Source organism: Saccopteryx leptura, chromosome 4 (genome assembly GCF_036850995.1).
Source record: "Saccopteryx leptura isolate mSacLep1 chromosome 4, mSacLep1_pri_phased_curated, whole genome shotgun sequence".
Taxonomy (NCBI): domain Eukaryota; kingdom Metazoa; phylum Chordata; class Mammalia; order Chiroptera; family Emballonuridae; genus Saccopteryx; species Saccopteryx leptura.
In genome coordinates, this window is record NC_089506.1 from 32865970 (window position 1) to 32881161 (window position 15192).

Genomic DNA, 15192 nt, shown 5'->3' on the forward strand with positions numbered 1-15192 from the left:
CTCCGTGTTATTGGGCCCGGCTGGGGCCCCCCTCACGTGGCCCAAACAGCGATCCGAGTCCTCCCTGTAAACAGAGCCAAGGTCACCTGTAGGCTAGGGAAGTCTGATCTTGGCCAAAGTCGATCAATTAGTAGACTCAGTAGCTATTCTTACCCCCACTCACCCAGTCTCCTGAAAAAGCCTTTACAACAAGAAGAAGCATCCATTTTTAGATCAAGTCATTCATGACTGATTTTCTCTGGCAACACTTTCTTTAAAATGTTGAGCCTTCTCATACCAGGGCTATAACCATTACGAAACCCTCTCAGCACCCTAAACACTGCAGCCAGCCACGCTCTTTCATGATCCCAAAGAAACACAGTTCTGATGCAAAAACTGCCTCTGGCCTCGTCAGAACTCCTGCAGAGCAGAATCTGCCCATTTAGGGCAATGGGCATGAGACTGACAAGGGATCTTGGTGCCACCAGCACTGCAGCCAGGCCTCTAATTAGGATGGATTACTCCTCATTGAGCCTGAGTTGCTTGCATGCCAGGATACTTCCCGCCCCCAGAACGCACCTTGGCCTTGGCATTGACTTTGGCTTTGTTCTGGAGCAAATATTTGGCGACTTCCGTGTGCCCTGCCCTGGCTGCCATGTGTAGCGGGGTCTCCACTTTCTGTAAAATAACAAAATTATAGACGTGTTAATAAGTGCTGGGTTTCCAAAAGGACACATGCAGAGCTCCAAAGTGTAAGCCTGGAGAAGCTTGGCAGGTTTTCATCCAAGAGGCGGAGCTGCCCCAGCAAGCAGCTCCTCCAGCCTTTAGCTGCGATGCCTGTGTGTGTGTGTGTGTGTGTGTGTGTGTGTGTGTGTGTGTTCGCGCGCGCGCGCGCGCGCGCATGCGTGTTCTAAGTACACTTACAAGTAACCCCCAGAGCTCATGAATGTTGAAAAATGCAAATGTATTCCCAGATAACACTTAGATAGGTTCCAAAATTATTGTCCAAAATACCCCCCTCCCGAGATTTACAGATGTGTGACAGTGTAAGCGTCAGTATATATGAATGATCCCCCAAGTCTGAAGCCTCGGCTATTAAGAGAATTCTCCCTCTACCCCTAGGGAGGAGATCCAGGGACCAAGGTAAAGCTCCCCTCCGAGCTCTTGGTGCTGAGAGAAGAGCCCTTGCTGTCCCCACAGGCTCACCACATTGGAGACATTGGGCGACGCCCCCCGCTGCAGGAGGTGCTTCACGATGGGCAGGTGGCCCATGAAGGAGGCCACGTGGAGAGGTGTCAGGCCAGACTGAAACAGACAAGAGAGGGATGAGGAGGCAGGACTCTCCCGCTCCTCCGTGGAAGAGACGGCCCACGTCGCTAAGGCCATCTTGCCTCTATGTCTCCCGACTGGTTTCCCAAGAGAAGTGAGTTCAGTGAGGCGGGTTCATTGCCAGGAAAATAGCTGGAGAGGAAAGAAATCACAACAGGGTGGTTCTGCCCACTTTTACCACTCAAAACATTGCACTGGATCTTGGAAAGCAACCTGAGACTCGATACATATGTTCACTTGTCTTAGCCACCCCTGACTTATTCGTTGGAGCAGTCTAGACGTGTGCACGCTCACACGCGTGCACACACACAAACACCTGCAGCCACACCTCGCTACAAAGACCAACTTTCCGGGAGGTTCCTGGAGGAAGACCACCCACGCGTCTGCCGTTTCTCCTACCTCGGTGACAGCGTCGATGGAGGCTCCCGTCTTCAGCAGCAGCTCCATGACACGGATGTGGTTCTTCTTGCAGGCGATGTGTAAGGGGGTGAAGCCGTTCTGCAGCCCCGCACGGAGGGAGACAGACAAGCAGGCACTTACGCTCTGGCCCAAGGAGCACCCAGACCACCTTGCTGAGCGAGGCAGCCTCTGCCCCAGCTGTCAGCGACTTCCCACAGACCAGAACGTCAGTTACTGCAGATCGCTCAGGAGGCAGGTGGCTCGCACTGTACGCACCAGGCACGTTCCTGAGCGTGTTGTCTACAAACCTTTCTTAAAAATTTAATCATATTCTTGGATGCAATAAAAGAGCCTGCTGTTTAAACTTTCCTCAAGGGGAAATTTACAGTAAAGAGTACTTTCGTGAAGCAAATCACGTTCCCTTTTCCTGGAGACTGACGATCATTTTTAGTAAAATGGGTTTCTGTACATCAGCTCTGCTCTAAAGTGATATGCTAAACGGAAACTCCACAAGGACAGGGGTATTTATTCACTTGTTTTGTCCGCTTGCTTGGTTTGGTTTTTTTTTCCAGTGTTTTATCCCCCTAGGGCCGAGGGTCTCACAGTGTGTGGGGGGGATTCTGTCACCCCAGCCCAACCCCAGGGACATTTGGCAATATCTGGAAATATTTTTGATCGTCACAACTGGAGGGGTAATGCCTTTAGCACCTAGCAGGTAGTAGCCAAGGATGCTACTAAACATCCTACGGTGCACAGGATGGCTCGCTGCACAAACAGCATCAGGCTCAAATGTCAGGAGCGCTGAGGCTGAGAAACTCCGACTACCCTAGCACAGTGCCCGGCATGTGGAGAGATCTCGGCGAGAGCTTTCTGAATGAATGAGTCGCCCTTGCAGTCCCTGGCGGCTCTCCCGCCTTCTAAATTCTCTTCCCCTGGGAGTGGGCAGAGGGGAGAGGGTGGGCATGGGTAGGCTCTGTGGAGAGCTCTGGCTCCACCGGGTCCCTGGACCACCCAGGAGGGGATCAGCTCTCTGCCTGCACTCCCCTCTACGTGAGCAGCACAAACACTGTAAGCCCTTCTGCAGAGGAAGGATGCTTAGCTCAGGCCATTCCACTTGCCCACAAAGCAGATTTTAAAAAGCCACCCCTCGGCTCTGGGCCTGGCTCAGATGGATTGGCACCCCCAACCCAGGCACATACCCTGACCTCTATCTACCACAGGTCTCAGCCACGCAGCTCCGGTCCTGCCTCCCTTGGCCCCTGTCCCTCCGGCACCTTCTCCAATAGCTACCCACTCACCAGGGCTCTGGAGTTTGGTTTGGCCCCTTTATCCAGAAGGACCTTGGCCACTCTGTGGTGGCCGCAGTGGGCTGCTACGTGGAGCGGGGTCAGGTGGTCCAGGGTGATGTCGTCTATCTCTGCGTTGTATTGCAACAGAAGTCGGACACAGTCAAGGTGGTCTCCCTGAGCCGCCATGTGAATTGGGGACAAGCCGTTCTGCACGAGGAAAAAGAGAAACAAGTAATCGCAAAGGCTTTTGGGGACAAAACGCGGCGATTCAGGGCACTGACTCCAACCCCGCTTCCTACTTCTTCCCTGCACGATGCTCTGTGAGGCTCCCGCATCCGTGCTGGCCTCTGTGCTCATGCTGTTCTCCAACTACGCCGTTTCTTTCCACCTACCAAGTACTCCAAGCCAGCTCTACCCTTGACCACCCTAGACTACTGTGGGCTTTTCTTTTAAAAAGCCCTGGTCAGTTGGCTCAGCAGTAGAGCATCGGCCTGGCGTGCGGGGGACCCGGGTTCGATTCCCGGCCAGGGCACATAGGAGAAGCGCCCATCTGCTTCTCCACCCCTCCCCCTCTCCTTCCTCTCTGACTCTCTCTTCCCCTCCCGCAGCCAAGGCTCCATGGGAGCAAAGATGGCCCGGGCGCTGGGGATGGCTCCTTGGCCTCTGCCCCAGGCGCTGGAGTGGCTCTGGTCGCGGCAGAGCGATGCCCCGGAGGGGCAGAGCATCGCCCCCTGGTGGGCAGAGCGTAGCCCCTGGTGGGCGTGCCGGGTGGATCCCGGTCGGGCGCATGCGGGAGTCTGTCTGACTGTCTCTCCCCGTTTCCAGCTTCAGAAAAATACAAAAAAAAAAAAAAAATTCCATTGATTTGCAAGAGAGGAAGGGAGAGGGGGAAGGTGAGGAGAGAGAGAAAAGGGAGAAAGGGGAAGAGAGAAAGAGAGAAGCATCAACTTGTTGTTTCACTTAGTTGTTGCATTTAGTTTGCACTCACTAATTGCTTCTAGTACATGCCCTGACTGGGGATTGAACCTGTGACCTCTGGTGTACTGGGTCAATGCTTTATCCACTGAGCCACCCAAACAGAGCAGGCTTTTCTTATCTATACCACTCACTTGGATGTTACTGATATATCTGCAGAATTGTATCCATAATGAACTTTTTAGGTATGTGTATCTTCTTTCCTTACTTATAAGCTTCTTAAGATCAGTTACCATGCCTAATATCTCTTATATGCCCACAGTGTCCTGTACATGCATGTAGCACACATAATGTAATCCTTAATTATTGTGGTTTGAATGAATGAGTGATGGTAAAATAGAACTTGGATCTAAATCCCTCTACTCTATATGCCTAACAAATACACATCACTTAAAAATTTTGTTATGGATTCTTACTGTTTTTTAGATAGAAATTTGTTTTTTTAAAAAACACAACTAAAGACAGAGGAGACTCATTCATTCATCTAGACATCAATTCAAAAAAACCATTTATTAAATTATTAATGTACGGATATGGGTAAAGCTTTGGGAAAACAGAAGAGAACAGACATAACCCCTGGCCTAAGGAAGCTGGTAGACCAGTAGACCAAAGGATATAGAGACAGATACATTGTTGCTATTCAGTATGATGACATCAAGGAAGGCATGATCAAAGCACAGAGGTACACAGGAGGGTGGATTCAGGATGAGAAAAGAAATACAGGGAGAGTGGGCTTCCAGGAGGAGGTGATCCTTGCGCTAAGACTGTGCCAGGGAGTCAAAAGGGGAAGAATCTCTCGGCAGCGTGCAGCATCAGAGACAGCCATCCCAGGGACACTCGGGGACCTGTATGGGGTTGAACACGCAGGAGGGCCAATGTGATGGGGCATGGAGCCGGGCTGGCGTGGCTGGCAGAAGCTGCGTTGTGAACGTCTCTGAGCTCAGGAACTGGGACTCTGGCTTTTAGAAAGTGACAATGGAAAGAGGATTTTTCAGCAAAGGAGAAACACCATCAGGTGGCAAGACAGCTGATATTAGTGTTATGGATTGAACTGCGATCCCTCAAAATACACATGTTAAAATCCTAACCTCGGCCCTGGCCGATTGGCTCAGCGGTAGAGCGTCGGCCTGGCGTGCGGGGGACCCGGGTTCGATTCCCGGCCAGGGCACATAGGAGAAGCGCCCATTTGCTTCTCCACCCCCTCCTTCCTCTCTGTCTCTCTCTTCTCCTCCCGCAGCCAAGGCTCCATTGGAGCAAAGATGGCCCGGGCGCTGGGGATGGCTCCTTGGCCTCTGCCCCAGGCGCTAGAGTGGCTCTGGTCGCGGCAGAGCAACGCCCCGGAGGGGCAGAGCGATGCCCCGGAGGGGCAGAGCATTGCCCCCTGGTGAGCAGAGCGTTGCCCCTGGTGGGCGTGCCGGGTGGCCCCGGTCGGGCGCATGCAGGAGTCTGTCTGACTGTCTCTCCCTGTTTCCAGCTTCAGAAAAAATACAAAAAAAATACAAAAAAAAAATCCTAACCTCCAGGCCCTTGGAATGTGACCTTATTTGGAAATAGGGTCACTGCAGATGTAAGTTAGTTAATATGAGGTCATCAGCGTAGGGCCTATTCCAACACGATGGCTGCCTTATAAAAAGGAGACATTTAGATACAGAGACACACACAGGGAAATGTCACGTGAAGGTGAAGAAGAGATCCAGTGGTGCGTCGACAAGTCAGGGAGTGCCAGACTCCCAGCAGACCCGCAGAACACTGGGGACAGGTCAGGACAGCTCAGAAGGGACCGGGCCTGCTGGCACGGCTCTGGCTTTCGCACGTCTAGCCTCCAGACGGAGACACCCCGCCTGCTGCTGAAGGCCCCCCTGGTGTGCTGCCTGGTTAACGTAACCCTCGCATACCAGCATGGTTCCCTACACTCACCGCGTCTTAAAAAGGCCAGACCGTATTTCCCAACTGAAAAGAAGGAAGTTCTCAGTCAACAGTTCTCATCACTATCCTCTTCAGCCCCATTCTAACAGTCTGGATAATATAAAATCATTACTAACTTAGGGCGTTTGTAAGTTTAAATACAGGGCCTGTGTGGAAAAATGTTGGGAACTTCCTGACCTAATAGTATAATTGGAAATAGCAATTATACTTTCACTTATCTGAGGATTTTTGCTTTTATATAGAATTTCAAAGATGTTATCCCAGGTAATCATCCTGACCCTGGGAGAGAGGAGTAGAGCTCTCCAGAGGAGGAAATGGAGGCACAGAGAGAGTCAGAGGCATGCTCAAAGGCACACAGCAAATCAGCCATGGGTGGAGGAGTAAATAATATAAATTTGTTTAGTAGAGGACGCCTTCACCCAACACACACACACACACAAAACCAGGTTGGTGCTGTGAATCATGACCCAAATTACAGAGAGCTCAGTAGAATACTCACACGATAATTTGCCAAGGAATAAATTGGCTTTCGTGGTTGTGAACTACGCTACAATTGTATGACAGAGAACTTCTCACAGAAAACCTCCAGAGTGGCCACGAAGGGGCCTGGGTTCTGCCTTGCGATTCTGAACTTGCTTCCTCTAAATTCACCCAAAGGAGCCAGGACAGGGCCAGGAGGAGGGTCAGGAGGCCCCGGGTGGTCTGACAGGGCTGGCCCCAGGGAAACCCAAGACCCGGTGTTAGAACTAAAGGAACGGCCTTGGCTCTGTCCCTAATGGACATTGACCAGAAAGGTTTGAATTCCTTTTTAACTTTACTCCAGTCTGGCCCAGGCCCTGAAGATTTTTCCAAGTGCTTAGCTTAGTGTCTTTTCTGGAGCTAGGGTGAAATAGATAGGGATGGATCTAAAGCTATAAGCAATGACATCCCGCAGGTCAAAGCTGGCCTGCTGCTGTGTTTGTAAATAAAGTTTTATCGGAACAAGGCCACAAGTTTGCATGTTTGCATGTGAGCCATCATGGCTCTCCTGCTACAATGGTGGAGTTGAATTATTTATTTATTTATTTATTTTGTATTTTTCTGAAGCTAGAAACCGGGAGAGACAGTCAGACAGACTCCCGCATGCACCCGACCGGGATCCACCCGGCACGCCCACCAGGGGGCGACGCTCTGCCCCTCCGGGGCGTCACTCTGTTGCGACCAGAGCCACTCTAGCGCCTGGGGCAGAGGCCAAGGAGCCATCCCCAGCACCCAGGCCATCTTTGCTCCAATGGAGCCTCGGCTACAGGAGGGGAAGAGAGAGACAGAGAGGAAGGAGAGGGGGAGGGGTGGAGAAGCAAATGGGCGCTTCTCCTGTGTGCCCTGGCCGGGAATCGAACCCGGGACTTCTGCACGCCAGGCCGATGCTCTACCGCTGAGCCAACCGGCCAGGGCGTGGAGTTGAATTATTGAGACAAGAGACCATGGCTTGCAAAGCCTAAAAATATTTACTTTCTGGCCCTTAGAGAAAATATTGCTGACCCTTACTTATCTAGACAACATTTAGGGCTATACGGAATGCCTCGTATGTGACAGGCATTGGGGTGGTCACACACAGTGGTTCAGTTCAGTTAGAGGTATTAGGATCTCTGTTTTTCAGAAAAGGTATTTGTTCCCCTCCCTGGATTGCCTGACCTGGAACTCCGCCTAAAAGACGCTGGAAATAGAAAGAAAGGAAGCACGCACCTTGGTTTTGGCTTGGATGGGCGCCCCATGGTCCAGCAGGATCTCTGAGATGCGCACGTGCCCATTCCGAGCTGCACAGTGGAGAGGTGTCAATTCATCCTTCAAAAAACAGAGTCACAAAGAGAAAGCCCCAAAGGCACCTATCAGAGCCCGCTGGAGACAAGAGTGCCCCGGCATCCTTCCAGCCCTTGAAGCAGGCCCAGTCTGACCCCTCACAGTCCTGTGATTGCCTCTGCTGCCCCTGGCTCCCCCGGTGGGCTGCTCTGGGAGGCTACAGGCCCATCAGCAGCTGGTCCCCAAGTGCCCACCACTAGGGTTCGACTCTGCAAGGCAGAGCTCCCTTCCCTGGCCTTGCCACGAAGCTCCCCGGTACCCACCTTGGTCCTGGTTTCTATCTGGGCCCCACGGTCCAGGAGGAGCCGCACCATGATGACGTTCCCCCTGCGGGAGGCGATGTGCAGCGGCGTGATGCCGTTCTGCGGGGGAGGAACACACCGGTCAGGCTGAGGCATCCTCCTCATCCTCCTCTGGAAGGCAGCTGCTCCACACCCCACTCCCTCCCACCCCCGTGTCCCCGGTCCCCACCCCACAATGGCAGCAGTACTAGTAGCCACATTAAGCCTAATGTTAGGACAATTTTCGCCTAAGACAGATTTCAAAACCTGTAAGGACATGATAGCATCGTGGTTAATCACAGCAAGCTGATTGAGCCCACGCCTCCCAGAGTCAGCAGCAGACTGGGCTTGAAGAAAGCCAGTCCCGGGCCCCCCAGGTCGCCTCCCCCCACCAGAAGGGGCAAATGCAGACCGAGGGGCATGTGATTAGAAATCCACCAATGAGAAGCCTTAACAGACCCGAGGGCAGCCTCACCCCCAGGCACTCCTGCAGTGGGGGGTAGAGGGACCGTGAGCCGGTAGGAGAGGCGGGAGCACCCAGGAGAGGCGGGAGCACCCAGGCTCCAGACACCCCCGGTTCCCCGCCAGCCAGAGAGCCTCACCTGTGGCGTGAAGTTGACACTGGCTCCCCTGTTGAGGAGTAACTGGGCCACGTTGAGGTTCTCGTAGTGAGCTGCGATGTGGAGGGGGGTAAATCCTGTCTGGGGCACAACAGAGGGGAACAACTTGTCATATGCCATGTACTGTCATTTCTATCTCAGAATCAGTGCAGGGGTTCTGAAAATACTGGCAAGGCCAGAGGGACCCATAAATAAAGCAGATGTAGACGGATAAGAACACGTGCCGAAGAGGTCAAGAGAATCTACAACAAGTTATATTCTAAAGCTAAGTGAAAACACTTATTTGAAAAGCTACATACACCTCTATGTTCATTGCAGTGTTATTCATGTGGCCAGGACGTGGAGATAACCAAAGTGTCCTCGGATGGAGGATTGGATAAAAAAGATATGATACAACTATATACTAGGGAATACTACTCAGCCATAAGAAAAGATAAAATACTGTCATTTGCAACAACATGAATGGACCTTGAGAATATCTTACTAAGCAAAATGAGTCAGAAAAAAAAAGTTAAGAACCATATTATTTCACCCTTATGTGGGATATAAAACTAAAAGTAAAAAATAAGAAAAAACAAATAAAAACTCATAGACACAGACAACAGTATGGTGGTGACCAGAGGGAAGGGGGCAGGGAAGGGTAAAGGGTCAAATACACAGTGACAGAGGTTAGACTTTGACTAGGGGGCACACAATGCAATATACAGATGATGTATCACAGAAATGGACACTTGAAACCTATATAATCATGTTAACCATTGTCACCCCAACAAATTTAATTTAAAAAAATAATAAAAAAGAACTTACCTCCATACAAAACCTACAAAAAAATAAAAGCTAAGTCCCACCTCTGAGTGACTCACATTGTTTGTTTTGTGGCTCATATGGACAGACCGTGGACTAAGATTGCTTCTAACTCTGTAGGTCCGTCTCTCTGAGTGCTTACTTAGGAAGAGATTTTAATTAACTAACGAGTGAAAAGTGGTATGGGGTCCATGACCTTAATTCAAGGGTTGTTTAAGCCCCCTAAAAGGGTGTAATGACTCAGCTAGCTGGTCTGATCTCTTGGTGGGTTCATTGTCATCTTTCTGTTCCATAACCTCAGACCGTGCTTATCCCAGTCAGCACTTTTCCAGACCAAACCCAGTGACCACGGAGTCGGGGACTCTGAGAATAACCCAGTGCAAGTCCATTCCCACTATAAGAGAAGAAATGAACAGCCTACACTTAAAAACAGTGAATCAGCAGTGCTTCATATCATGACAGCATGGTCAGAGGGCTAGCTGTCCAGCTCTCTGGGATGACCCTCCATGCTCTCATCTCCACATGTGGGGTCACCTACCCGCTCCTATTATGGGGCAGCCAGGAAAAGAAAGTGGGATAAAATTCTAGAACACCACTTGCTGGATTCCAAAGTGTCACTCTGGCCAGAGACCTATCCTGCCCACCTGGACACTTTTCTGGATGGCCTGGAGCAGCAAGAACCTGCTCCATGCCAAGCACATTTGCTCAGCTTTCGCCAAAGACTTCAAGTGGGGCTCTTATATTATATGTCCTAGGTGGGATCTGCAGTCACTGTGGGGCTGGTGCTCCATGGGCACAGTTGGCACCGGCTCTGGGTTAGTTCTTGGGGAAATTATTGAGAATTAAGGGTGCCTCTGTAACCCACAGGCCTCCATGGTCCGGACTCGAGACTTCTCCTGGTCCTGGGTCCGGCTTCCCTCACCTTGGAAAGCACGTCCGGGTTAGGGTCATTCTGCAGAAGCACCGCAGCTGTCCGGGTGTCATCGTTGCGGGCCGCGATGTGCAGGGCAGGGAGACGCACCTTCCCCTTCGTCCCGTAGTTGATGAGGTGTGCCACCACGTTCTCGTGGCCCTGCTGCAGAGCCACGGCTAGAGGAGTGAAGCCGTCCTGGCCAGAGAGGAGGAGGAAAGACCGACTTGCTCTGACTGTAACTGACCAGTGCCTGTCCTCAAGAGGACCCACGCATTCACACCTTGCTCCTGACTGGCCCTCAGTTTCCAGTTCTCTGCTCTTCAAAACTCTCCCATCCTTCAAGCTCCCTGAAGCCTCTCTGGGCCCCTCCCTCCTTCTCTGCAACCTCACGGAACCTCCAGTAAATTTTCTTGAGCACTTATTTCATTTCCCTTTATAATTTGTCCCCAGGCTCTCAGAGTGCCATGAGAAGCATTTTACTACCCTTTGTTTCTTTTCCGACCCTCCTCTCACCCCACCTCCTGGTGCCAGGGCAGTGCCCTAAATATGGTGAACAAGTATTTGTTCATTCACTTCATGAACAGCTACTCAAAGCTAGAAACCATGTCAGGCACTGAGAATTTGCTTGTAAACTACTGTCATTAATTCCCTTGATTGTATACTGGGACCCCATGAACTGGCGAAGCAGAATGAGAACAGAGGCATGTAATCATTGGGTCTTACAATGTTAAAGCTCAAGAGAAGCCTTAGCTTTAAGTTCAACGTCATCATTTCATCAATGATAAAACTCTGGGTCAGAGCTAAGCGACTTGTCCAGGGTACACAGTGGGTTCATGGCAGGAGCCTTTCTCGTTAAGGTCCAAAGAAGACTTGTCAACCATACCCTCCCACACCACCCCCGTCTGTCCAGCCTTCGGTGTTGGTTATTGTGGGAGTGACATGTTAGACTCTGAGGTCATTTCTCTGCTATGTGTCTGGCCATTCCTCAAGACCCATGACTCTCTCTCTCTCTTTCTCGCTTGCAGTGTCGACAGCTGCCAGGATGAGTGCTGATCTGAAGGTCAAGAGCACTCGTTGACACCTCACACTGCTCATGACACAGGATGCACCTCAAGCCATGTTGCAAGAACACATGGGCCCACAACGATGTCCTACCCCTGGAGACTTTGGGCGGTGAGGCCACTTCCCAAGGTACTTACTTCTGTGGCTACGTTCTGATTAGCTCCATTCTCCAGTAAAAACTTAACCACTTCCAAGTGATTCTCTTGTGCTGCCATGTACAGGGGTGTGAAGCCTTTCTGTAAACCAAGAGGAAAAGTCATTGCAACTCACCTACAATAGTGAGCGATGCTAAAACTGGTGCAAAATCCTCTAAATTCAAAGACAACTCTCTCATCATCTTGTTTTTACCTAGCCCACAGGGCAATATTCCCATTCTATCTTCAGGTATAAAAACTCATTGCCCTTTGAAATGGCACAGTGAGATTTCTACAAAAGGCTGCGGGGGTGGGGGGGCAGACAACACTCCATGGAAGTCTGTTTCTGCTCCCCCCACCATCAATCAACCTCTCCCACACACTTCCCCTATCTTTTCACTTCCCCATGTCCCAGTCCCCTACACAGTTTCTTTCCCCAAATGAGCCACAACTAAATATATTATTTGGCTGGTTTACCGAGCAGGTACAAAGTCCACAATGACCAATCACATCATGCTTGGAATGTCTAGCAGAAGTGTGAAAAAAATAATAAAGATGCCTTCTTCGTTGCTCGGAGACGCATCGCTAATAAATCTAGACTCAGCTACACAGAATGTGTGCACCCCAGGAGCCAGAGTGCCCGCTGTGTAACAGACACACAGTGAAGAAGAGCAGCAGCGCCCTCTAGTGCAGGGGCTGGAGAGAGCCGTCACCTGTGACTGGGCGTTGACGTTGGCGCCATAGTTGACCAGTTCCCGGACCACCTCGTCCTGACCAGCAAGGGCTGCGATGTGCAGCGCGGTGTTCCCTTTCTGAAACACATGGGGGAGAAAGGAAAGGAGGTTTCCCACCAGGCCTGTGTCCATGACTGTTAAAGGTACGAGAACAAGGAAGCTGTTTGTGCACAGTGCTTTCTTTACGGTCAAAGGAGGTGGACAACACACATGACCCATCATACGTCTTGAAATACTGCTGAAGGCACAAGAGGGAAAGTCTCCTTGTTCTCTGTGAAATACTAACGTCAAAGAGCAAGAAAGCCGACTAACTTCTCAACACTAATCTGCTGCCAGCAGGTGCCACATCTTGTCACCTGCTGACAGACGGTCAGCGTTCCTCAGGACCCACGCTGAAGGTTCAGCAGACAAGCTGGCCTTCGTCGGACTTCCGGCATCTCCCAACCTGTAACTGCAGGACAACGCAGAGTCCCCATGAGGCCCAGGGCTCTGTGGAAGAGGAGGCCAGAAGGTCCCACCAGCTTGGGACCCTGGGTGCTGGTACAGTGACACTCACCAAGCAAAGGCTGGACCAAAGTGGACAGAAGGATTGAGAGAAGAAGAGAGCGAGTTAAGTATCAAATAGAAAAAAAAAAAGGGGGTAGAAATATGTAAAAGAGTTTGGGGGCTAATAAAGTAAACAAGAAAAAAAAAGAAAGTCACGAAATGGGGGAAAATAAATAGGATAAAATCTGACACAGGAAAATACAAAGAACGAATATTTGAAATATTAACAAGTAAATGTTATGAGCCAGGGTTCACCAAATAAAAGAGAAAAGCCAGCAAGAATAAACAATGAAGAAAATGAGATACACAGTTGTTTTACAGTAAACTTTTAAAAGCTAAGAACCAATAACTGAAACTAAGACACCAGTCAGGGTCTGAGAAGGGGAGTGGATTGTCCGGCTTTCCTTGCCAGGATTCATCCAGATATTTCACAATACTTCCTAGAGAGGGTTCAGGTCTATCTAGGGGCTTCTTCTGCTCCAGGAAGCCAGCCTCCCTGCCCCGCTCCTTCCTGACTCCTGGATGTCCCGAGGCTGGAATGTGAGCCCTTTCTCCAAGGATGACTCACCCGCATGAGCCCGCTCCCACCCATGCTCAGTGAGTGGCAGGCAGGAAAGGCTCCGCTTGACATCTTCTGTCAAACCCAGCAGGTGGGAGAGAACGGGGCCACAGCTGGACCCATCTCTCCCTCTGCTACTTAAGGAGCAGAGATCTCAAGTGACCTCATTATTTTCTAGTTCAGATGGTATATAGTTGTTTTTTTGTTTTGTTTTTTTTTTCTGAAGCTGGAAATGGAGAGAGAGTCAGACAGACTCCCGCATGCGCCCGACCGGGATCCACCCGGCACGCCCACCAGGGGGCGATGCTCTGCCCCTCCGGGGCGTTGCTCTGCCACAACCAGAGCCACTCTAGCGCCTGGGGCAGAGGCCAAGGAGCCATCCCCAGCGCCCGGGCCATCTTTGCTCCAATGGAGCCTTGGCTGCGGGAGGGGAAGAGAGAGACAGAGAGGAAGGAGGGGGGGATGGAGAAGCAAATGGACGCTTCTCCTGTGTGCCCTGGCCAGGAATCGAACCTGGGTCCCCCGCACGCCAGGGACGTTCTACCGCTGAGCCAACCAGCCAGGGCCGGTATATAGTTTTGAACAATATAACATTTGCTGGTCTGTCTCAGGAACTTGAAACCCACTGCATGTGCTTGGGCCATCTGTCTTTTGGGAGAAAAGGGTCCTCATCCAGGTAGAAATGAGCAGCACGGACCCAAGCTCTGTGGCCACCCAGTCACCGCTACCCAAGCACCTACAGGTAGGTGAGGCGGCCCCACCACAGGTGATCTGGGGACCGAGAGGGGCTCAGGTCTCTGCCTCTAAAATGTGGGCTGTAACCATTGGGAGACTGCTTGTTACCTCCTGAACTTATCTTTTTGATATCTCCCTAAGTCTCATTTGATAAACAAAAGGGTTCTTCCTCAAACATTCATCAGAGAATAAACGCCAGAGGTGGATGTATAGATGCTAATTAATCATTTTTCATAGAAGTCCAAAGAGCCTACATTTAGAGACCTTGGCACTTGGGTCCGACTCACGCGCTGTACAAAGTGGAACAGGACTGTTGGCACCAGAACCTTCTCTAGAAATCAGGTCTCAGAACTCCCAAGTCTCTCCATTTAGAAGGAGGAGCACTGTGCCCATTCGTTCATTCATCACGCACTGAGAATGTGTGTCAGGTGCTGGAGCCAGGCATGGTGGTACGGAGGTGACTGAGACTCAGGCTCCTTGCCCTGAAGAAGCTATACTGAATGTCTCTTTCCTCTGCCCTTCCTGCCTGGGTCACTCCAGCCAGAGCTCTCCCTGTCTAAGCCGTGTGAAGGGAAGCTGCTCAGATGTGGAACTTGCCTACAGCTCTTAGTCCATGCCATCATCCAGATCTGGGTGGAGCACATCGCTGGTGATGAATAAAGGCCCAGCGAAGACCTTGGGAAGCAGATCCCCGTCTGTACACACAGGGTAAGGCTCAAGAAGCCCCGGCCTCGGGTCAGCAGTCACAGGCAGGGGAGCTGTAGGGCTCTGTTTTCTCAGCCCCTCCCTCAGCATGAAAAAACACACCCTTGAAGAAGCAGAAAATTTTTCTTAGCTGTATTTGCTTCACCCAGACCATTTGCAGGGAGGAAGGCCGCAGCGGGTGCTGAGTGAGCACCAGTGGACGGATGGAAGCTTTCTCCCCCTTCCCCACTAGCTCAGACCCTGACACTGAGCTACCTCCTCTCAGCGGTGGAGATGGCAGAATGGGGAGAGAATGCGTTTGTTTTGTGCCTTTAAAATTTCCAAGCACAGTTTAGAAAACTGTACTGGTTTGGGGTTTTTATT

General features: G+C 51.0%; 1 protein-coding gene across 1 annotated transcript in view; it reads right to left on the bottom strand.

The window, feature by feature from the left end:
• ANK1 (ankyrin 1) overlaps positions 1-15192 on the bottom strand; it is a 225514-nt gene that overhangs the window by 67032 nt on the left and 143290 nt on the right. The window contains exons 4-13 of the mRNA XM_066380407.1: positions 12264-12362; positions 11554-11652; positions 10364-10549; positions 8620-8718; positions 8000-8098; positions 7623-7721; positions 3006-3203; positions 1708-1806; positions 1186-1284; positions 559-657 (exon numbers count right to left, since the gene is read on the bottom strand). Coding sequence (XP_066236504.1) covers positions 559-657; positions 1186-1284; positions 1708-1806; positions 3006-3203; positions 7623-7721; positions 8000-8098; positions 8620-8718; positions 10364-10549; positions 11554-11652; positions 12264-12362 — 1176 coding nt within the window. The remainder of the gene's footprint in view (positions 1-558; positions 658-1185; positions 1285-1707; positions 1807-3005; positions 3204-7622; positions 7722-7999; positions 8099-8619; positions 8719-10363; positions 10550-11553; positions 11653-12263; positions 12363-15192) is intronic.